This window comes from Harpia harpyja, chromosome 8 (assembly GCF_026419915.1).
Source record: "Harpia harpyja isolate bHarHar1 chromosome 8, bHarHar1 primary haplotype, whole genome shotgun sequence".
Lineage (NCBI taxonomy): Eukaryota > Metazoa > Chordata > Aves > Accipitriformes > Accipitridae > Harpia > Harpia harpyja.
The window spans coordinates 456,804-480,647 of NC_068947.1; the positions used below are offsets into that span (position 1 = coordinate 456,804).

General features: G+C 51.3%; 2 protein-coding genes and 1 non-coding gene across 4 annotated transcripts in view; 1 reads left to right on the forward strand and 2 right to left on the reverse strand.

The window, feature by feature from the left end:
• Nucleotides 1-883: 883 nt before the first annotated feature.
• RS1 (retinoschisin 1) lies at nt 884-15,584 on the reverse strand. The gene is made up of 6 exons (XM_052794304.1): nt 15,443-15,584; nt 7,210-7,235; nt 6,793-6,898; nt 2,676-2,817; nt 2,345-2,540; nt 884-1,204 (listed from the first exon to the last, which is right to left on the reverse strand). Exons 1-6 carry the CDS (start codon nt 15,570-15,572, stop codon nt 1,052-1,054), a joined length of 753 nt encoding a protein of 250 aa, XP_052650264.1. The 5' UTR covers nt 15,573-15,584; the 3' UTR covers nt 884-1,051.
• Nucleotides 15,585-20,586: 5,002 nt separating this feature from the next.
• TRNAV-UAC (transfer RNA valine (anticodon UAC)) lies at nt 20,587-20,659 on the reverse strand. The gene has a single exon. It is a non-coding gene; the product is annotated as a tRNA-Val (tRNA).
• A 184-nt stretch (nt 20,660-20,843) lies between these two features.
• PPEF1 (protein phosphatase with EF-hand domain 1) overlaps nt 20,844-23,844 on the forward strand; it is a 42,948-nt gene continuing 39,947 nt past the window's right edge. For both annotated transcript variants that reach the window (XM_052794161.1, XM_052794163.1), the window contains exon 1: nt 20,844-20,975. The gene's annotated coding sequence lies outside the window, so the exon portion shown is untranslated. The remainder of the gene's footprint in view (nt 20,976-23,844) is intronic.

A 23,844-nucleotide genomic window follows, 5' to 3' on the forward strand; every position in this document is an offset into this window, starting at 1 on the left:
CCAGGTTTGTGCCACAGGGGTGTGGGAAGCCAAACAGTGGCTGCCACCCCAGAGCCCCCCACAGCCCTCCCACGTGGGAGCTGTGGGGACCACAGTTCCCACCTGGGGCGTGCTGAGCATCATCAGCTCCCAGGCAGAGGCAGGGACACGAGCTGTAGCACCCAGGTGGTCACCCCAGGGAGATGGGTGCATTATCAAAGCCTCCTCATGCCCCAAATTCCTCAGGCGCTCAGCACCTGCTGGGGGTCAGGCCATGGAGGTGGAGGCAGTTAACGAGAGCCAGTCCCTATTCCTGTGCCCAAATGCCCACAGGGAGCAATGCACCCTGGGCTCCCTGGGATGCGTCAATGCACAACCAGAGAGGATATGGCGAGGGTTCGGCCAGCCGGTGCACAAGGCACCGACGCTGGTCCCAAAAACAGCCACAGCAGCTCAGGCCAGAGGGGACCTGATACATGGGGACATGAGGTGATTTGAGAGTGTGAGATACAGGTGGGGCCCCTCATACCGGAGACGGGCCAGATCTGGCCCCAACCCTGTCTCAGGGACGGCAGAGACCGGCAGGAGGAGCATGAGGAAAAGCAGGGTGAGACGTCTGCCCCGGGGCGAGAGCCCTCCCTGGCTGTGGTGGGGCAGCGGGGGGTGCCCGGGCTCGGGGACAAATAGCCCAGCGCAGACCTGCCCTCCCCCAGACAGTCCAAGCCCTGCCCTTGGACCTCATCTGCGTTCGCTTTGGCTGCCGCAGCACGCGGCGATGATGATTTCCCCAAGCTAACACCTGGGGCCAGAAGCACCCCATCTCACGGGATGAAAGCCGCAGCCATGAACCCTCCTGCCGTCCCCCGTGCGTGCCCCGTAAACACCCATCGGCTTCACAGCAGGGTTTAGCTTTATCACCAGGCGTGGTGTGAAGCAACGTTTTATTCAAGACAGCCCTTCCCTTTGCAGGCCGGGCATTTACACGGAAGGACCGCGGCCGCAGCCGGCGTCGGTGGCCAGGCAGGGCGGCTGCTCAGGCGGACACCTACACATCTACCCCAGGAGACGGCGCTCAGCCGCACTTGCCCAGGCACTCGAGGAGCTCCATGCGGATGGCGATGCGCACGTGCCAGCCCAGTGGGATGAGACGGATGTAGCGGGCCACGATGGGCGGCCGCAGCAGGTTCTGCACTGAGGACGAGCGGTCCGAGTTGCCATAGAAAACCTGGGGAGAGAGGTGTGGGCAGGTGGTTAGGGGGCTGGAAATCCTGCCCGGTGAGTTTGGGGTGCCTGTGCAGAGAGGAGGAGGAGGAGGAGGCTCTGTCTCCTCCACCCCCAGAATAAAGGACTTTAAAAATAGCCAGGTGCAGACAATGTTTGACATGCTGACTGACTGGTTTTTCTGAGTAAGTTACTTTCCCCACATTGTTCCTGCACTTCTTCTGTTTAGGTTAAACTTGATCTCACCCCATTCTCTCTCATCTGCCTTCCCGCAGCAAGGTACCACATGTTCGGAGTGAGCGCGATTGACCTTGACTCTTTGCAGTTCATGAGCTGGGCTCCCAGACACAGCGATATAGACAAAAAAAATGTATTTGGGGGCCCTTCCACCACTGCTTGGTCATGCTGCCATGTCTCCTGCTGCCGTGACCTGTTTTTTGGGGAACGCTCAGCATCCCCTCAGGGCTGCAGGAACTGGTACTTCAGCAAAACCACCAGAGCCTCCCATGCTGGGACGAGCAGATGGACACTGAGGACACCTGGGAGGCAGCAGTTGTGGCATCCCCCAGCCCAGCTGGGCTGCACAGGGGCCACAGGCACCACCGTAAAGTCTCCCCAGCGCAATTTTTCGCTTCAAACCAGCCCCTTATAAGTGCAGCGTGAGACCAGTTCGGTTGTTTGTGACTTAACTAGTTGCAGATTTTGTCTCAGGGGTTTTTCTGCATCGTCACTGTGCGCTAGCCCTGGACATACGGCAAAAGGAGGAGCCCCTGTTTTGTAGTGCTCAGGTGTGCTGGGGTTGTGCGGCCGCAGCTGAGAAAGGGGTTTTATCGTGGAGGTGCTGCCTCCCCTGCAATGCCAGCTAATGCCTCCAAGCTTAATCTGGACGCCACTATCATCATTAGAATACGTCAAAAATGTATTTCGTCCTTCTGCAGCTGGTCAGCGAGGCATTTGTGCTCACCACAGGGGGGGATGCCCCGCTCTGGGCTGTCCCCAGATGTGGGGTGAGCAGCGGGCCCCATCCACCCTGCTGCTCCCACAGAACCCCCCTCTTGGGGCACCTCCCCACCGAGACCCGACGCGTTCACGTCACCAAACACGCCACCCCTCCACCAGTGGCCGAAGCGTGAAGTCCACCAACCCGGTTGTTGCCAGTCTGGTCCTTGTAGTAAACCCAATTGAGGTTTTCGTCGGTGCGGTACTGCATGCTGTACTTGGTCATCCACTCGTCGGCATCACAGCGCCCTTGCGTGAGGATCCCCGAGATCACCTTCACCTCCTTCAGGTCGATCTGCAGCCACTGCCCGTTGTCCTGGTACTTGGAGAGCCACGCACACCTGGGGGGACACCGCCGGCCCCGCTACATCCTCCACCGCTGCCCCCCCCCGCGGACCCTCCTGCCCCCGTGCTGCCAGGGGTCCCCCACACCTGTACGCTCACGGGGCCCCTCGGGGAGGCATTTTTGGACTCACCCGAAGCCTTGGCCGTTGAGGCGGGCCTTGTTGGCCGTCCAGGAGGAGTACCAGCCCGTGTACTGCTCAGGGTTGGAGCAGCTTATCTGGTCGGGGGTGACGGCGCCAGACTCGAAGCCCAGGGGCTTGTGGTAGGGGCACTCTGCAGCACAAAGGAAAAAAATACCTTAAGGGACACAAGTGGCTTTGTTTCCTGCGTGTGTTTGCACGCTTGTAGTCGACAGCCCCTGTGGTTTCCCTGTGCCCTCTCCTCCCCGGCCAGGATCCTGGGGATGCTCTTAAACCCGGATCACAACCCCTGCAGTATTTGCTGCCCAGGGGCCATGGGGTCCTCATTTCTGACCCTTCTCTCGTGTGAATTTCTAGCTCTCCCCTCTCTCTCAAACTTACTAAACCTGTGCTGCCTGCAGTATTTGGGGGGGGAGGTTTTAGTCAGCTGTTGCAGTCTGAATCTCCTTGCAAGCACGTGGAAGCAGATCCAGACTGGATCCATCAACCCAGATCCAGCCTCCAAGCTGCCAGCCTCCGCCTGGTCCTTGAGAAATGCCTGGCATGGCTTTTCTTGCTGGGCTTTATCTCCTTCTGCTCCTCCATTCACTGTCTTGATTTATGGCTATGCCTGCATGGCAAAACTGCTGAGCCTGCTCTGATCATCCCTCCACAAGCACCCTCAGATCTTCTGCATTTTCTGCTATGGGGACTATCTTTGTATCTGGAAATGGTCCTGTCTTGTGCAAAACCTGCAGATACTCTGGTGCCAGTGAGGTGTCATGCTTGGCCCTGCCAAAGGCTCAGGGATCTCCATCTGAGTTTTTGCCTTCAGATCTTTAGGCTACCAAACCTGAGCCCACCGCTGTCTTCTGCAATAGCAAGAAGTTCAGCAAGACCTGCTGGCTGCAAAACCACAAGGGGTAGAAATACTCATTCACCATTAAACCTTTCTGTGGTGGGTCACCGCAGAGTGCTCTGGAAGGCAAGCCTTTGGTGATGCTGCCATGCAGCGTGCCTGCAGGCTGCTTGGACCTTGTTGTGGGTTTTTCTGTTATGATGATTTTTTTATGCAATCAGGTTATCACTACCTATCTAGATACACATAAAGAAGGCGCTCACAAATGTCACATGGGGATTGCCTGGGCAAACATCTATATCATGGGCAGCATTTTCTGATTTTGCAGCCTGTGGAGCAGGTGTGGTGCCCCCAAGGGTAACTCTGTCATATTTTCCAATTCAGCGTCAGTCATTTCATGCATTTTCGCAATAAAGGAGCGAGCGAAGCTCTGCACAGCTTCACTCGTGGGTAAGACGTTTCCTCACCTTAGCCATGCCCGACCAACTAGCGTGGTGCCTCACGTTAAAAATGACCGATGTGGGGAGTGTCCGCGGGCGCCAGGGCCTGGCATGACTGTGGCCTCCCCGGTAAAACTCCCCTGCGCTGCGGCCATGTGGTCGATGTCTCATTAGCAAGCTCCACTGGGTCGATATCGTATGCATCAATATCTCATTAACATATCTTGCTCAGTCAGCACCTCATTAACACATTTTTTCCCCACGAAAACACGTTTCCTCCAGGCACGGAAACATCACGCTTTTCCGCCACGTTAAAACCCTTGCTCCCCTCGTGCAAGAGGGCGGCCGGGCTGGGGTGGCCCCGCATGTTTACTACTCGGCAGCTTATCTCGAACACCACGCAGCTTTACTTTTAGCAACACTAATCTGCAGACCACACAACCATAATGCAATTAGCAGGTCACCTTCTAGCACGTCCGGCTGCGTTATGCCCACGAAACAGATGCCTGCTGCCCGCCCGGCCAAACTGGCTGAGCCATTTAACGCCGTTACCACCAACCTGGAGAAAACTCGTGCCGTGGTTGCGAGGCCGGCTGCTCCCCGCCGGCTGTGCCCGAGACAGCTCTGCAACACCTCGGCTCAGCAAACCATCCCCGGGCAGGGGGGACGCCAGGCCACACCGCCATGGCTGGGCTGGGCTGGGCGAGAAGAGCGCGAAGTCCCCTGCCCGGGGAGAGAGACGGCTGGGAGATATGGTGACAGTGTTCGTTATTCAGGAGACCAGCCTTCATTAGTCAAGGAAGACGCCTTCATTACTCAGCTACATAATGCTAATGCGTGAGAGCACCCCTCACACCTCGCCTGGCCAGGAAACCTAGAGCCGCTCCTCTCACACACATGTCCCTCAGCCATGGACGGGTCAACCAAACCTGCCGTGTCTCCTTCCCTTCCCTTTCAAGGGGCAGCGGTTTTAAACGGGAAGAGGGAAGATTTATATTGGACATAAGGCAGAAATTTTTTACACCACGGATGGTGAGGCACTGGAGCAGGTTGCCCAGAGAAGCTGTGGATGCCCCATCCCTGGAAGTGTTCCAGGCCAGCCTGGCCTAGTGGAAGGTGTCCTTGCCCGTGGTAGGGGAGTTGGACTAGATGATGACCTTCAAAGGTCCCTTCCAACCCAAACCACGGTGTGATTCTGTGATTCCTTGGTGCACGCAACAGCAGGGTGGTACCAGGCTGTAGCAAGGCTTCGGATGGAGAATTGCGCACTGTTAAGGTTAAACAGCAAGAAAATGTGCGGTAGGACCAGGCTGGCATGCCAGGCGTAGGTGCTGGTGGGGAGCCACCATGAGGAGAAGGACTCCCCCAGGGGCTGGTCCGGGATCTCTGCTGGGCCGGCTGCGGTTCGGCACTGCCGTACGGCTCTGCGGGGTGTGTGAGCATGCCTCACAACGAGATATAAAGTGTCATTTCTGGAGCTCTTATAAGCGATTCTTCTGCATCCCAGGGGCCGTCTCCAGCAAACGCCTTCTTCCTCTTCATACCTGCCCCAGCAGGCAGCCCTGTGAAGATACCAGCTGCAGAAACTGGAAGGACAGAGCCCGAGAAGCCATGGCTCTTTACTGGGGATGTTTGGGGCCGCTCTGCCCTGGGGGCGAGACACCACCTGTGCACAGCAGATGAATCCTCTCCTGGTAGTTTCTCCGGGCAGGAAAGCAGCCTGCGGGCAATGCCTAAGCTGGGTGAGCCCCAGGTGGACACGGCCTCCACAGGAGCAGGGCACCCGGAGGGAGAGCTTAGGGGAAGCAGATGGCACAGCAAGGAGGAGTGGGAAGCCTCTGCGCTTGTCAGCTCCCTCAGGTCCCACACGAGCGTGGGATGGAAATGCCTGGGGGTTTTCCCCTCTCATTTCCATTTGCGTATGCCTGCAAGCTCTGCCGGTGGTGTCGTATCTTCTTGTCAATACTCGTTTTTGTTTGCTTTCTAGCCCATCCTGGCTTCCGCTCAGAGCTCTTCCAGGTTAACTCGTTTAACCTCCTCCTCCTTCTGGGCAGCCGTGCCAAATGCTGAGCGCTGGGGTGGCCATTTTCCCGGTGTATCTCCCCAGGGGAACCCGCGGGCAGCAAAACACGCCTCAAGTTGTTGCACAGCCTCTCGCGGGAGCTGGGAAGAGGTGGTTGCTAGCGGGTGTAAGGGAGGTACCGCTTTCGGCACCCAGCTCCAGAGGGGGTGAACACCTCTGAAAATCTGCGTGACAGAGGCCTGAACAAGAGTGCAGCTTCTGTGGGACACATGAGCTAAACCTGAGGACCAGCCGGGCACCGATAAAGCCTTGCTGGGGTAACACATCTGGGAAAATGTGGTGGTTGCAGAGAATAACAAGGACAGAGCTTGATCAGAAAGAAAGAATAAACTGTTTTCCTTGACCCCTGGAGAGAGGAGAAGCTGTCACAGGCTGAGCTGCAGCAAGGGAGAATGAGCCTAGGTGATACAAAAGGTTTCCCACAGCAAATCCAGCACACGGTGGTAGCTGCCCCAGGCAGTTTCTGGGAGCACCAGTGCTGTAGGGACAGGGCAGGCAAGCGCCCGCCGGCACCGGCCAGCCTGGGCCACCCTGGGTGACCTCCCGAGGTCCAGGCACAGCCCCTGCCCCTCTGCCCAACGGTGCGGGGTCACCCCGCACCTCCCACCGGTGCAGCACCCCCGGCCCCCGCCGGCAGCTGGGTTTGGAACAAGTACCGCCGTGATGTGCCACCTCTGCAACGCAGGGTGCAACCGGGGAAGCTGTTGAAGATCACCCAACATGGCTAAAAGCGTGCTGGCCCATTACCTGGCATGCACTCTAAGCTGTTAGTCCCACTGGACCACACCGAGTTAGGACCTCCTTGGCAATCGCATTTGCAAGCCTTGCTGTGCCACAGCTCCAGTCTCTCATCCTAAAGGGAAGGTAAAAATCCAGTGATAAATCAACGTAGTCATCGACAATAGTGACACAAGACTAAATCTGAGTCCCGAAGCTTAGACAGACCTCGCGCCCTCCTGGGCTGCTGCACCTTCTCTGAGCCCCGTTCTTCATGCCAGCCCGGCATGAAACGTGGGATGACTCCCTCTTGGATTCAGAGGTCAGAGCATGTGCCTGGGCTTGGAGGCCGAGTTGCCATCCCTCCTTCTGCCCCAAGGCACCGGAGCCGGGCAGTGCCGGACCCCCAGCATTTACCCGGCAGCCAGACTAGCCAGAGAGACTTACCTCTCCTGGGGAGAGGGCCATTGCAGCTGGGGCAGTGGGCATGGAGGGAAGAAGAGAGAGAGAGGTCAGAAATGAACATGCTGCAAGCAAACGTCGGGAAATGGAATGAACATTTACTCCTGAGCTGGGGACAAATAAATCAAGGAAGGACTGATGAATCTACTGCGTTTCCCCAGGCTGATTGCCAGGGGAAAGCAAGAGGATGGGCAGGAACAGGGCACTGCATGTGCCTGTGTCAGTGCTACTCCTGCACTGTTTTCTTTTCAATGCCTTTGGCATCTCCTCTTTCTGATCAGACGCGCCTGAAACGTCCTGAGGAGACCCATGCCAGCCCCCTTGGCCTCTGCTTTACAGCTAATTTTGCCCCTATCCCTTTTTGCTGTCTTCCTGCCCCAGAGTTTCCCTTTCCCAGTTTGCCCTTAAAACATGTGAGCTGATGAAGTCCAAGGGTGAAAGCCCAGCCTGGTGCCACTGCAAATCCCCAGTGCCTTTGGAGATGGGACAGCCCGCGAGGTGCCTGGCCTGGCATCACTCCCTCTGGACGGGATGAAGGAAAATGAAATGTAAATAGGTCTTCCCAATCCATCTTACATACAAGACTCCCCTTTTTTTCTTTCTTAGAGAAAAACAGTTGTTGTGGCCGTAGAGGAAGAGCCGCTGTTTTTGTAACATCTGACCTGTTTTATCTCCTGCCTGTCACTGAGTTTTTATGAGCCATTTCCTTGCTGAAAGGGCTCTCCCACTTCACAGTGAAGTCCAAAGCAGACTATGTTTGTAGCATTTGGACTGGAAAAATAGTTCCCAGACAACTATGAAAATAAAAAAATTTACAAATATAGTGCCAGGACTGCTGATAACTCATCAACACAAGTCAAATGTCAAACATCATGTTTTCAATGCCAGCAGGGAATCTGCTAGCCACTAAGGACCAAGCTATTGAGCAGCTAAAAACTTGCGTACAGGATCCATGAGAAACCTGCCATCTCCAAACAGAGGTTTTGTGAATATGAAAAGAGGATCTTTTCACCAAATGTCTTAGACTCTGAATTATTCACTGAAATCTAGTTATGATTTATTCATTCATACACCGTCACTTTGCTGAGCCTAGGAAGCTCCAACTAATGCTGGGAATTTACATCTCGCATTTCTATAGCAAGTTTCATCTCAAAAGACTCATAAACACTGTGCAATTATAATCATCTGAAATATAAACTATATACAAAGTTCCATTTATTACTGAAATGCAACAGCTCCTTGGGTGTGACACTGAGCCTGAATGTATCAAGAGTCTGAAAGAAAGACCCCAGAAAAGAACAAAATTATAAAGAAATTTAAAAAAAAACACCCTTTCTTTAACACAGAGATGGTGTCCTTTGCTTCAGTGTCCCAGCGCAGCTTTTCTGGCATCAGGAACTTACCGCATTAACCCAAGGCATTGGCCCTGGCAGAAGAAGTAAACGTTGGTCTACAATAAAAAGACGTGGCTTTTAGTCGGGCCCAAGAGGGAGGGAGGGGGCACCCAGACCCCATCGAGCTCAGCAGGAAAACGTGGGTGCATGTCTCCAGATCTGGCCTGTTGGACAGCGTAGCCTGGGGGCCACGCACAACACCGCGCTCCACCTTTCCCAGCACAGACGTTACCCGGCCAAGCCCCGTGACTCCATTGTGCAACGAGAAAACCACGGCGGAGGTGCGAGCGCAAAGCCACGTGGCACATTGCCACCTCCGTGCTGTCCCACGCGGGGCACAGCAGGTCAAATTAAACCCGCGTGAGGGTGGTTCAGGGTAACGCTGCCTGTCCTCGGATCAACACAATACACAACAGGACTTTATCACCTATCGAAACTGTACCACCTTGGCCAATAAAAGCAATGAAGCGCCTCTCCCGCTGGCTTAATGCTCTGTTTGATGCCGATGCTGGAGCGGCACTGGCACCGGGGCACGGGAGCCGGGCCGGCAGGCGCTCCAGCCGGTGGTGCGGTGGCCTTTCTCAGCAGGATGGGCTCCAGCCTCTGGGAGCACCAGCTGCAAGGGTGCAGGTAGCTTCGATACCCTGGGATTTGGGAGCCCAGCTCCCCAGCCAGCACGGCCCGCCGTGCGTCCCCGCTGCCCAGCAATTGCCGAGCAGGTCTGAGCTCGCGGGGCGGCAGTCTCAGCTCCTTCAGTCTGCAGGCATTCAAGTTTCATTTAGAGATGTGTGCTCACTATGTGTTCCTTAACCTCTTTATTCTCATCTTTAGAAGACTGATTTTTGTGGAAAAAAAACTTTTGTGGGTCATTTCCTATTTTCCTTATGGCGGTTAAATGCACTTTGGCCTGGCAATGACCTGAGAAGTGAGTGGAGCCGTGCAGAGGTGAAAGCAAAGGTGCCTGCACCTCTCTACCTAAATACTCGCCGTGGCTCCCCTTTAGCGGCTACAGAGAAAACCTGGTAAACAAACTAGCAAATGAATATACTTTGTATAGGGATAAAATATTTGATTATATGTGTGTTGGGTCCATTTGCCCAGCATGAGGAAGACTGTATTGTGGTGAAGCTTACTATTGTGCACTGTGCGCCTGAGGTGGGGAAAGGGGATGTGAATTACCAGACTGATGTAGGGTATTGCTTTGGGTCCATGCTGAGCCCTTCAGCACGCCTCCTGAGTCCCTGCCTGGGTATTTGAGAGCCAAGACCAAAATTTAGCACGTCATTGACACATGCAGCTGGAAATCCAATGGCTGCGAGTAAAACAACAGGAAAAAAATGAATAGTTTTCAGGTGGGTGGGTGTACAGTAACACTTACTTAACCACCAGGAATAAACCCTCCTGCCCTGGCATTGCTTGAGTGGCTGCACCTGGTCAGCAATGCCTGCTCCTGAGCTACAAGAGCAGCTTTTAGGGTTTTTAGGCTTCTCAGCTGGGGGACATTAACTGCAAATCAAGCAAGGGTGTGGATTTCAGGCACAAAAGCCCTTTTTTCAGTGCAGCCTGTTATTGGGCCAGCCCTAGGACAGGCAGTGGTGCAAAGGCAGTGCCGGGGCAGGGGTGCTGGTGTGCTGCCCCTCTGGCTGTCCCTGCTGGGCTGGGGGCCTCCACGCCTCGCTGGTTTAAATGTCTCAAATAGGAGATCAACTTTGCTTTTTTGAGCTAGAAGAGGTTAACTGCTAAGGGCTCGCTCCCACGAGTGGCTCAGCCATCCGACCGCCTGCAGCACAGGGGAGCAGCAGGATCGGCTTGGGGTAAGCACGGCAGCGGATTGGCCAAAAGTCCTGCCTGGGCAGTGTGGCCTGATAACCCCTGGTGTCGGGAGAGGAGAGGAGAGGAAAAGATGCCCTTGCCTGCAGTTGGCCAGAAAAAGTAGTAATTGATATATTGTTGTGTTTACAGCTGTGACGGGCCCTGTCCTACAAAGGAAATGAAGAGGAAAGCTGGCTGCCAATACTCTAAAAATGTGATGGGCAGCATGCTTTTATAGTGAGCGTGTTTGCCTTCAAGGAAGGTTACAGATAATTGGTAATTGTAGGTCAGACAGAACGAATTGCTGCAATTCGTGGGAGAGTCATAAGTCCTGCACGGCCGCCGAGGGCTGTTGTTTTAAAAGTACAGGACTGAAAAAAAACGCCAAAACATTAAAAAGGAAAGAGCCCTATTTACAGTCCCTGCAGTGCCCCAGGACATTCAGCAAACCATCAGTTCAGTGAAATAAATTATCATCTGTGAGTGTGAGAGGCAGGGAGATAGGGCACGCGCCTTTCCTGCCCCTCCATCCTGCCCCGCAGCATGGTGCGTCCAACGTGCCGCTGCGCACAAATGCCACCCCGTAGCGCAGGATTTGGGGACCGGGGCTTGGGCAAGCACCAGGGGAGGATTTTGTGCCAGAGCACCTATCCTGGGGGCTGGGCCGGAGCACAGGCCCTGGGATGGCCCCGCTTGGCACCAGAGAGCGGGATGGAGGGGAGAGAGAGCCCAGGGACTGGCCCAGGTTTTGGGGGAGAAGGAAAAGAGCTGGCAGAGGCAGTCCTGGGATGCCGGGATGGGGAGGACGCAGGTTTCCCAAGGTGGAAGTGGGATAAAGCAGCAGCCACAACTTGGGGCTAGCTGAGGAAAGGAAGGGGCAAGCAGTAGCAAGGAGGCTCAGCTGCTGGCATTTTAATGACAGGAACAGGTAACCGTGTGTCTCAGAAAACTTGTGGTCATTAAGAACGTGGTTAAACAAGAGGAAGAAAGGAGGAAGGTAAGTCTGGGCAGAAGTAACACCACCAAATGCTGAGCAAATTCCGATAAGGTCAGCTTTGAGAAATCATATTGAATATCCTGACCATAAAGCCATGACAGCAAGCCATCTTTTTTTAGCGTGGCTAGAATTAATGACAGATACACAAGCATGAGAAAGCACATTATAAAATAAAACAGGGAAATAAAATATAACACAGAATAAATGTCAGTCACGCAATTTACCAGAATAAGTTCACATAAACCTGGTCATTGCAGGCAAAGTATGTGGAAAATGTTAATGACTTTATTTATTGACTTCATGATTTAGGTGGCCTAGAAGCTTCAGCTGGAAAATAGTTAATCTTGCCTCTCATCTCTGCAAGCAACATCTCAGTTTAACAGAGCTCAGAGAGACAAGCAAAATTATTTTCTCCCTGCTTCTCCCAGAGGAGAGCACTCCCTCTGTGATGCAGCGTGTGGTGGCTCCTGCTGCATAGCTGGTCACCTGCTTCCCTTCTGCATGTGTGGGCCATGGGACAGGGGAAAGGAAAGCAGCTTGAAAAACAGAAGAATGTGACTGAGGCCTCAGAAAAAGCTGTCACAGAAATGACAGAGGTGACTGGAATGAATGGCACTGGTTCTATCACGTTTTCTGAAAGGCACACCACTGCAAGACCCTGTTTTCCTTGAGCACCACATTAGAGAGCATCAGGAAGCAGTTAAGTAAGGCGGTCTGTAAGCAACACAGCAGGTCGAGACACTGAAAAAAACCATTGCGGTACCTCTGTGCCCATCAGGTGCTAGTTTGTGGGTTGCTATATTATTAACCTAGGCTATTTTTACATCCCAGCCCTGGAAATCGTGCCAGGCGAGCGAGGTGACTCATGCCAGGCTGCACCAGCCTGAGTAGCAAGGTGCGTTTGGGGAAGCTGCCGCATCCCAGGCCACCATCGCGCACGGCGTTTTCCCCATCTCTCCTTGCCCTGCGCCAGTGGCGATGGCCCCAGGGACCCCTGCTGCAGCCCTGGCTGGTCCCCAGGTCCCCTCGGCAGGCATAGCTCCCTCGCCCAGTCCCTTCGTCGTTGCTTTTGTTGTTCTTCCCCCAGGGCTTTTTCCGTGGCCATGCTAAGCGGGGTCCATGGGACCGTGTCGTGCAAATGGTGCCTTTATTTCTAAAAAGTGCAGGCTTTAAATGGTCCTTGGGAGCTATGCTGGCAGGCAGAGACCCCCAGGGCATATACAGATCTGCATCCACCGAAAGATTTTGGGAGCCAGGCTGGCCTGGTGAAAACAGGGTGTTCATCCAGGGGCTCTCACCACCTAAAGCCGTGCTGGGCCAAATGCTCAGCCTCTTTCCCCTGTAGATGATATTCTGTCCGCGGCACGCCCCAGGAGGGCACCACCGCCCCGGCAGACATCAGCCTGCGAGGACTCATCTCTGCTCATCGCTGTCAGGCGCGGTCGGAGCCAGAGACTGGAGGCAAGAGGACCAGCGTCAGCCTGCAGAGGGGAGAAGGGCTCATACTTCGCCTTAAGCTCCTCTCTTGTGCTTTAACATGGCTGCTGTTTTCCTCCACCATTTTGTGGGGATTTTTCATGGTTTTGTTATTTTTGCTTCCATTTCATTTTCTTTATTTGAATTATTTTTATTTAATTTCCGTTTTCACTCATTTGCATTGTGTCTTATTTACTGGTATTTATCTGAAAGTGATAAAAAACATTTAAATAATGATAATTATACCTATTTAATTCATATTCATTTCTCTTTTATGCCTGCTATCTCCAACAAAATTTTTCTATGTTGTGAAAATATTTGGAAAAACCTTAAATAATTTGAAAAAAAATCAACATTTCCCCTTTTCTTCTTAAGAGGTGTATAATTATCTTTTTTTTTAAAGTGTTCCTTTGAAAATTTTTGGCAATTTCTGATCTTATTGACATGTTTGTTCCTTCCTGCTTAGAGCTATGCAGAACATTGCCTGCATAGTAATTTCATTAGATGTATCGATTACGCCAAAGAACGGAACTAAAGATGTTATTTACTGTGATTTGAAGGCAGGTTTGGGCCTTTGATTTTGGTGGGGGTTTTTTTTGTTGTTGTGGTTTGTTTTTTTTTTTTTTTTTCAAAGCTGCAAAAAACAGAGAGGGGGAAAAAAAAGAAATCCGCTCTTTTAAACTGCTGAGGTGTGCTTATTCCCTGACGTGTAGTGAGCACGGATGGAGTAATGTGGAGCGGGCATGTCACATTCAATGTGCTAAAAGCATATTCATGTCAATCCGGGGCTCGGGGTGCTCCCCCTCACCATATGGAGGGGGCCCAGCAGCTGCTGCGGCTCTCATCGCAGGAGCCCGCCTGCTGCACCATATGCTGCTGCTGCTGCTGCTGCGGTGGTGTCCCCGGCAAACACAAGCCCAGCCAAGGCGCGGGGGCCGGGGGTGCTCCTCTAAGCCACTTGCTCTGCCAGAGAAAATAAGCTAAGGAGCTTTTCACGGCATCGGTGCACGTGGCTCAGAGGACTGACCTAGCGGCACCTTCTCCATGGTGGGAGAGGCAAGAGAGTGAGGGGGATCTGGGCAGAGGGTCACTGCTCGCTCTTTATCCAGAAGAGGATACTTAGACCACGAAGCAGAGAAAACCAGTAAATTAAGAAAACCAGTAAATTAAGCAAATAAATACCAAAGGAGCGATGCCTGGAAAGTGATCCTGCAAGTAATTTTTCACTGCAGGCTCTCTGAAAATATCCTGATGTGTGGGTGTCTATTAAAAGCAAGCTGTGTCTGGGATTGAGAGCAAGGTATGAACCCATTCCAAGGACTAATTGCAGTTATGCCACCCATTGGGAAAACAATGCTGGCATCTGGGTAAAAACAGCCTTTCAAGAAGCTCAGGCACCAGTAACCTTCCCATGTGAAACAAAGGAGAGCGAAGAGATAAGGTATGAGAAGAATGCACAAATATTTGCTGGAAGATTAAAAGAAAGACCTATTAATTGGACAGAGTGGGGTACAGCCAAGCATAACAGGATGAAATGAAGGCACAGCCAGTTGAGGAACACTTTCCTATCCATGAAATTTAGTAGACCAAAATATTCAATGGAAACAGAGAAGGGTAGAAAAAACTAGACAAAGCAAACCACTGAGAATTCAACATCCATGGGGGAAAAGCTGGACTGCCTGATAAATCTGTCCCACACTCTGACAGATCATACTCTTTTCACACATTAATGTTGGTAGATACTGCCCAGCACTTCGCAAGAGCAGAAGTTTAAGATAATAGCAGCTTTGCCATTGGCTTTGATGAAGCCAGAAGTTCAAACACAACCCAGAAAATTATCTCCTCGTTCCACAGCTGGGTTAATTAAAACGGAAGGAAACTGTGACCCTGAATCTTCTGGCTGCTTCTAGCTCCTCCTTACCTCCTATCACTGCTACATTTCTGAAAAGTAAATTTGAGAAAGCCTCAAAATTGATAAATAGTTTTCCCATTTTCTTGACTTATGATTGCTTTTTGTTCTTGAAGTGCCTTTGGAAGTCTTTTCCAGGCCAAAATACCTGAAAGAATCTTTTAAAAAAGGCAGATCTCCATCAGCAATATCTTGCTGCTAGAGAAAATGATCAGGTTTCGATTAATCAAGAGTTTTGATTAATGAAGGACCAGTCTTTCATGTTATACTGTACCTCATTTTTCAAATCAGCGTTCTTATTTACTCACTGGCTCAGCTGCACGACAATTTTCTTTGCAAATTCATATTTTGACAAATTATATGGCAATTTTTTCACACTGCAATTATTTTGTGAAACAGAGTTTTACTACTGAATATTCATAGAGCTGTAAGAACGCTGCTCACTCATGTACATAAATTACACATCTCCTCCACAATTTTGCCTTTCCCTGAATTATTATGCTTCCATGAGAACATAGAGAAGAGCTTGCTCTGTACCCCACAGCCCCTGGCAGAAGAAAGAAGCATGGATGAAACAAGAAATAAAAAGAGGGACATCTGAAAGTGCCTCTCAGGAGGCAAACTGCATACCTTTGTACCAGAAAAGAAGAGACAGCAGGACGCTTCCCATCTTGAACCGCATCTTTTCCTTCCTCTTTTGGGAATAGCTCCTTCGCGTGCTGCTCGGCTTGCTGGGAAGGCATGAGATTAACTTAAGCATTGCCTAAGCACCTTACTCTCCTCCATTCTCATGATTTTATCAAGCACCACCAAGCCAATCACACAATTATTGCTGTCGAGCTCCATCCTAGAGGATGTGTCATGTGTAACAGTTCTTTAAAAGGTAAAAAAGTACTGAGGTACTGACACTGTGAGTGCGATTCTGATTGTGTATGCAGCCACATGTCCAAATAAACAAGGACATACCTACCTAGAAACCACATATACCCCCCACAGAAATGCAGATGTCTAATGCTTATAAAATATATGTAGTATATAGTCTATTGTATGCAGTATGTTTTAGTTAACTGCCACCCCAATTATTTACCTCTACACTATCGATGCCTTTCCTAATAATAGCTGTGTGTAGAAATCTGCCCTGGCCTTACTGCTCTTTTAGTCACCTAATTGCAAGGGGCTGAAAACTGCAATCAGTAGATCAAACAGAAATAGCACATTTCAGTTGTTTACTTGCTGAGCTGTAAAAATCTCAAACCAAAAAAGTAAACCTCCCTTTGCTAACAGTTCTACCTACAGTATTTTCTCAACCAGTTTACATCAGAGTTACACATTTGATTTTAAAATGACTGAAAGATTCAAGACAACAGACTGCTAGTGATTCCAGTGGATCTTGCATCCGTTCCTCCAATCTCTGTTAATTATGTGCAATTAGCAGTGAATTTTTAATGGAGGTTTTTGAAAGCAATTGCTTCAGAAGCAACTTGCTTTGTTTCAAAAGATCTCAGAATGTATGCACAGGGAGTAGATTAAAGTGCTGCGTAGATCACGTGGGCTGCTGTTGAATTAAGCTAGACCTGTCTCTAGTCTTCTGGTCTAAATCCATTCAAAAAATGCTGTGCAAACAAGGATGTTGACTTTTTGTAAAAAGTCCCCTGGGCAGGATTAATCTCACCTGCCTTGGGATACCCACAGTTTTGGAATGCCCCATAAATGGGATGTCAGGCATGGCATCCCTCTGCAGTTACACCTCCAGCGCCGATGCATCCCGGCCTCACCAGGGCATGCGACGCGAGTCTCCTGCCAAGGGGGCTCACTGCTTTGCTCAGCCTCGAGCAGTTTAATCCCCTCAACCCACCACTTTTCCCACTTAAATCTACCCTCAGGGAGAGGGCAGGTTATCGCAGGCGGACCCCTGCAGGGACACGGCCATCCTGCTTCATGGACTTGGGCCAGCTCACCCCAAACCCTGGGGAGCATCAATGCATGGCAGGGTGAGCAAGCAGGGCGGCTCGTCCCAGGCAGCAGGGAGGGGGTCATTTTCCTAAGGGCAGGGGGCTGCTCCTGATTTTTTCTCAGAGGCCTCATACTCATATGCAGTACCCCTCTCGGGGCAGAGAGACCTACCAGAAGGTCCAGCCAGGGGGTGAACAAACATGATCCTCACCGAGGGTACCAGGGCAGCCTCTGTGCATCCGCCACGGTGCGCATCTCACTCCAGGCTCTACACAGTATCTGGGCAAGGCTTGCTCTCTCCCTCTCTTTGCCATCCGGTCTAAAATGAGCTGCCACAGAGACAGAGATTTCCAGAGCTGCTGAAGACACTCAGATATCTATTCCCTCTCTGCGTTGGTGAGCACTTGGTATCTAAATCCCATGGGCTTGAAAATCCCCGCTTAAAAATCCCTAAATGCCTTCATCCACATATCTCTTGGAAAACCAGACCAAGGCTTCAGCCTCTTGCCTTATCGTCTCATATGCACAGGTCACCGGGAGGCAGAGCTGCCCACCCAGAAGGAAATCATCTGCCGTATTTTTAAAAAGCAAAATCAAATTCTCCTCCATCACCCCAAGCAGTTTAAAATCAACTTGGTTTATGGTCAACTCCACCCCTCAAACAGGTCTTGATTTTGTGTAAGAAATGCACAGGGATCATGTTCAGAAATAGCACAGCTATTATCAAAGAACATTTCATCCAAAGGGACACCCTCAAGACTGGTGGGTCCCCAGTTACAAAATTCCCTTCCCACAGAAAAGAGGGCAGCCTTTGTTTAAAAATGTATCTGTAGCATTAAAAAAATCAAATTGGTTCGCATGAAGAGTAGAAGAGCCTTAAAATTAAAGTCTCTGTATAAATACTATGCAGTTCAGACCCTCTGTGTCTAATGGTGTTGATGGTCCTTCATTTTAATAACTGTAAACAGCAAAATCATGCTGCCACTGCAGACAACATTGCTAAATGAATCACTTAGTTAATTCCTATTAAGCATACAAATACTTTCAGGTACAGAAGACAGAAAACATTTTAAAGCCAGTACACAATACAGCCACAGAAAGGGCTACATTTGCCCTTTATAAAAAGTAAAAATAAAATTTTAAAAGCACAAACATTAGCCTGGCATTGATTATGAAGCAAAACCATGGCTGGTACAAATGGTCCAAAGTAGGACAGTTTGGTGACATCCACACTGCTACATAAAAAGGGCAGGAACTGCCTGGGTAGGTTCACTCTTTTGGCCACACATCTTCTTCAGGTCCAGCTCGTGTCCCATTGGCCTTAACACATTTTGGTATGTTTTCATGGCCCTCAGATACCTTGGTGTGTTTTCTTACCCCAGACTTGGTAGATAACACAAAGGCCACCCTGCACCATTGGGATGCTTTTAGTTCGTGAAGTTGAGAGTATAGCTTGCATTTCCAGGGGTGTGACATGAAGGCATGGGGGTACGTAAGGGTGTGAAGCCCCTGGGATGGCAGCAGGGGGAACAAAGTCAAGTAGAGGCTGTTTGACACCCTGTCCAGGGATGCTCCCTGGTACGTGTCCTTCCCCAGCTGGGTCAGCTGGCCTTAACCACAATTTTACCAGGAGTTTGCTAAGAATTAAACAGCATGGATGACTGGAGGCCAGTGCTCCAGTCTGTACCTTGGCATTGCTTTGTTAACAGATATAGATATAGCTCAGCACCATTTGAGGAGCCTCATGCCAGCATCTTATGCAGACTTAATGCTTTCTGCCCATAGCTTTCTCCTTATGAGAAATGAATTTGCTTCTGAGCACAGCAGAGCTGTGCATCCAGGAGCTCTCAAAACACATACAAGGGCACGGAGCCCTCCCCGGCACTTGACCGACCAGCAGCGTGCGCATGTGCCTTCAGAGGGGAAGCAGGAGGCGAAAAGCACTTGCGTGTGAGAGAGAGAGAAGTGCAACTCCACATGGCGATTTCATGTTTCTCCCAAAGTCGGAGTGCCAGACAGCTAAATCAGTCGCGCACAGATTCATGCGTCTGGGAGCTGAACACACACGACACACAGTGTCTCAGCACAAATGTGTGACTGGTGTGCTTTGGTTTTAGCACAGTTAGGGAACGTACAAAATACACATACATGTATGTGTGAACCACAGGCATCTCTCAGAAGCAGGATACTGATGTGCCAAGAGAGCAAGATTGCCAATGCCTTCAGAGCTTGAGTCAAACCATCAGGAGCTGGACCCCCTTGAAATGGATGGAGCTATGATGGTCTACACATGCTGAAGATCTGGCTCTTGAAATAAAATATTCTTTCCACACGTCTGAAGTGTGAGCTCAGAGCTTTCTGAAAAGGAGCCTTTTTCCTAAATGTAAGAAAACACGATGCAGATAGTTACCCGGTGCTGGCCACCAGGATCAGCCCTCCCCCCCCGTAACGCCTGCACCTCGGGGAGCTGTGGCTGTTGTTGGCAGGGTAGGCACCATGGGATCGCCATCCCTATGAGATGGGAAGTACCTACACCGAAGCCTTGCATACCCTACATTAGGAGAGGTCTAGCTATAGCTGATTCAGCTTTGAGCCTGTATCCTGGCAGCAGCCCATCTGTGGAAGACAGTTTACCTGAGAGGTGGGATACATTGCTTTGGCTTCACCTCCTGTGGGCTGCGCACACGCCGCTAACCAAGCTAAGCAGAGGAAGGCCAGACCTGAGTGTGTCTGTACTTTCGGGTTGTAGGGTACACAGGCCCTTAGTGTCATGACGGTGCTTAATGTTACGACCTTATCCTGCTAGGTCTCACTATGTGATATATGGGTGCTTTCTACCCAAAAGAGCTTTTGCAACCTGGCCCAGGTATCCCTGCATTGGACTGCACTTCAGCTTGCCCATACCCCAGAGTGTTTCTTTAATAAGAGCAAGCACTGACAAAGGTTAATAGTTTTCTTAAGATGATGATTATTAAAGTAAGTAAGTTCCTTAATAAGACCATGATTAAAGTAAGTTAAGGGCCTTCAGCCCTGCCGAGGACGAAGCCTCAGACCTGTGGCAGGGAGAGGCCCTGTCTGCGCCTCAGGGCCTGAGCTGCACCCGTGCGAAGGGGCCCAGAGGAAGATGCAAAATGGCCCCTGAAGGCCCGTGGATCAGGCAGGCTTAAAAGGAGGGGTGACACTCTTTTATTAGGCTTCCAGCTGCCCGTTCCCCCTCCCAGGCGAGCAGTGGCTCAGCGAGGCCTGGGCGCAGAGAGGCCCACAGCCCCTGCACCACCCCGGGCCTCCCCTCTGCACCACAGGCAGGGGTGCTACCGGCCACCACAAAATGGCGCCCAGGGAGTATGGTACAGTGAGCCACCAGATTAAAACCCTGTAAATCCTGCCCTGCAGGGCCGTGCCGGGCAAGCCGGGAGCACCGGCTGCTTCGGCACCTCAGGGTGCTGGCTCGAGCCAGCTCTCACTGGGTCTGTCTGCATTTTGGTTGATGTTGTTGCAGGAAGAAGAGCTTTTTTAGGGGAAAAGAAAAAGCAAGTGCTGCAGCAACATTATCTAAATTACTTTCATACTCTTAGAAACGTGCTATTGCACAGGGCCTGTGGAAAGTGTTCTGCCGGGCGGGGCATTCCTGCTCGAGGGGCCTTTCTGCTCCCCTCGCCACGCACCGCTCCTACTCTGCCACAGGCAGGACTTCTTTACGTGCTTATGAGTTTGCCCATCTTGGGTAGGAAAAAAAGCAAACCGCGGCCCACCGCTTGAAAGGAAATGATGAAAAGCTGAGGGTGCCTACAGAGGGAAACAAAAACTGAAGCCCGGGGCGTTGGTTCCACTGGGGCTCGAACCCAGGACCTTCTGCGTGTAAAGCAGACGTGATAACCACTACACTATGGAACCGCCACGTAAACCAGCGCTGGCGGCACTGCCCTTAGCGACGAGACGATGGCGGCACTCCTCCCCGCGCGGGCGGGGAGCCGTTGGGCGCGCGGCGAGCCGTTGGGCGGTGGCGGGGGGCAGCGTCTGAGGGAGGGCGGGACAGCTCGCCGCAGCCCCCGGGCTTTTTTTTTTTTTTTTTCCCCAAATTGCTGGTTAGTTACACGTGTAGCCATTTAAAAAATCACCTTAAGGCGCTTCCTGCCCCTCCGATAGCTACAGAGGAGCAGCGAAGCCAGTAAATCACGGTTAATAGCCCTCACGCTGCGGGAAAGCACAGGTAAGGCTTTTGCGCGATTACTGTCGGCATGCGGGCCTGCCGGGCCCAGGTCTGCCCCCCCAAACGCGGCCCAGAGGGGCAGGTGAAGGGCCGGGAGGGCACGGGCCCCGTCACGGCCTCACGCTGCGTGCAGCGGGCAGCGTGAGCGCTCCCGTGCCCTGCGTGTACTCGGTACATCTCTGCTTTAGGCCTGTGCGCTCCGAATGTCGCTGCCTCTAGCCCCCCCGTTCGGAAATGGTTGGCAAGCTGCTCCTTGGATTCGCTCGGCTGCTCTGTTCTCCCAAGCGAGCGGAGAACAGAGGTCCTTGGGCCGGCGCGGTATGTCTCGGTACCCAGTAGGTTGACCCGAGCGGGGGAGAGGCAGGCTGAGCTCCCCGAGACGGGCAGCAGCACCCCCGCCGCGGCGGGGGAGCCTGGCTGCCTGCACGCCCTGCGAATCGATGCCGGGAAGGCGCCCCGCTGTCGACAGCGGGGCGTTTCAGGGCTCTTTTTCACAGGGGGGAAGGAAGGCGTAGGGGCTTTCCTCGGTACGGGAGACGGCGTTTGAGACAGCGTGAGGAGAGGGGGCAGAGCCTGAAGTTTGTCCGTGTCGCCTGGCGGATCCGCGAAAGTCAGGATTTATCCCCTGGGACCCGGCACGGGACACGCTGACGAGCTCTTACAATGAGGCGTGCCAGCGAGACCACCTGCTTGCTCAAGTCTACCTGGCGGGCTTCGAGGACTTTCCTCTCAGCCCCGGCCGCGGACCGTCCCCGGCCGCGCCTCAGCCCCTCGCCGCGCACGCAAAGTCCGCCTCCGCGGCGGGGCGGGGCCGCCAGCAGGGGGCTCCCCGCGATCGCGGCCCTGCGCACAGCGGGCCTGCGGGTGATGCTCCTCTGCAACCGGATTTTTTGGAAAAAAAAAAAAAAAAAAGTTTTGTTGCGTGTGCGTGCAGCACGAGAAGGCCTAAGTGTTCGCAGGTGTGTCTCTGCTAAAGGCAAGCTGACCGAGCTGCTCGTGCTGCCTGCTCACCCCCTACTGCCATCCAGCAACAGCCGAGATTACTTAGGCTGTGGATTCGTGATATATCCCCTGCAGAAGATGGCTCTTTGTGAGGGTGCGGAGCTGCGCAGCTGTTTCCGTGCAGTTCTGTGCCCGTCCGCATCAGGCATTCATTCATTCAGGGACTTTTTTTGTCATCTGTTATGCCGCACAATAATTGCCTCGTTTCATCTATTATGTTTTACCTGGGGTTCTGCACTATTCGCATTACCTCAGTCCTCGCCGTACTAAATCCTCGCATCCCAAAGGGAGTGGCTTGTAGAAGTACAAATTAAGGCACCTGTACAGTGTTTACAGGACTGTGGTTAAAAGTTACGAGCAGAAACTATTACTTGGAATATAAAATACAAGTTTGTTAATTTTCAGAAGTATGTGGTGCCTGTAAGCAAACCAGTTTATTGTTTGTCGCTACGTTTCGTAGTTGCCTTGAAATTAATAATATTTTGCTAAAGCAGCAGATGATTTACAAGGTAGAAGATTTTGTCTTTTTGTCATTAGAAGCAATTTCATAAGGATAAGATGAAAATAGAGGTCAAGAAAATTATTTCCATAGACTTTGGCTCCCTACCATGTATGGGATGGCTGCACTTAGTAGTTGGCTGGTCCCAGTCTTTAAAAAAAAAAAAAAAAAAAAAAATCCTTTTACATACTGATCATTAGTGCGTGAGTCAAATCTGTGTACGCTCCTGACCTGGATTTAACCCAGAGGTGCCTTTTGGGAAGAGGCAGTCTGGTAGGCTTGAGGCTTCAGGATGTAGGTTTTGCACTGTCTGTGCAGCTTGTGGTTCCCCAGACCAACAAAATGCAGGTAAAGCTGTCGTTAGGCAATTCTTATGCCCTTTTATTTTTCATAATGTTGCTTTACCAAGATTTAGCAAAACCCGAGTGCTGTAGATAGCTATCATCTCTATAGGCTGTAAGTGGAGGCTGAAGCTAACTTGAGGGAGGTAGAGTTGTGCAAATTAGGTCATTAGTCATTGCTTCCCAGAATAATACGCATTCAACTAATTTGGGAAATTTTCCTTTTTAAAAAAATTGTTCTCATTTTCACAGAAGGTATCCTGATGCTTTCATAGTGTTCTAGTCTAGTTTCTTGGCCTTCAGGAGTTTGGAAGCCCTACAGCTGCCTTTCTTTCACACTTCTGATTTTGTGTTCTTTTTGCAAAGGATGCTAGTTTTGATGTCTGTTATTCATCATCTCACCCAGAATTGTCAGTGGGGGGGAGATTTCTTTTCCTGTTCACCCAAATTAACCTATTCCTTCTGATTTGTAAGAGCAGATTTCTGTCATCTCACTGACTGAGACAGAGTTTAAAATTGTTCTGGATGTTTATTTCTCTCCATTTCTTCTGTTCTTTCTGTTTGTGACTGGACATCCAGGTCTCTCAGGCAGGGACTCGTCTCCTGGCTAGTACTTTAAAATACTTTGTTGGGTCGCATAAAAATACTTATTTGAACTTGGTAGGGTAAGAGGAGGGGAACCACGGTCAGGGGTCAGAAGAAGCACATTCACTTCGAGTATGATTATCTTCAGTCTTTCTGAAAAATATCGGTTACATCACTTTGTAGTGGGTGCTTCTGAGAAATAGGCCTGAAGCAGAATTTGAATTATGTATGTGGAGTGCCTGCAGGGAGCCTTGCTCAGGAGGTTAATGTTTCCAAAGTATTTGGAAAACAGAATATGTGCTATTACATCGAGAAGGGCTGCTTGTAAAGGGATGTTCCGAATGCTGTGCTAGCAACATAACTGTGTTTTTTCTTGTCATGCTAGACTGCTCAACAACATATTGTCAAAATTTTTTGGCCTACTTTCTGTTGCAGCTGTTGA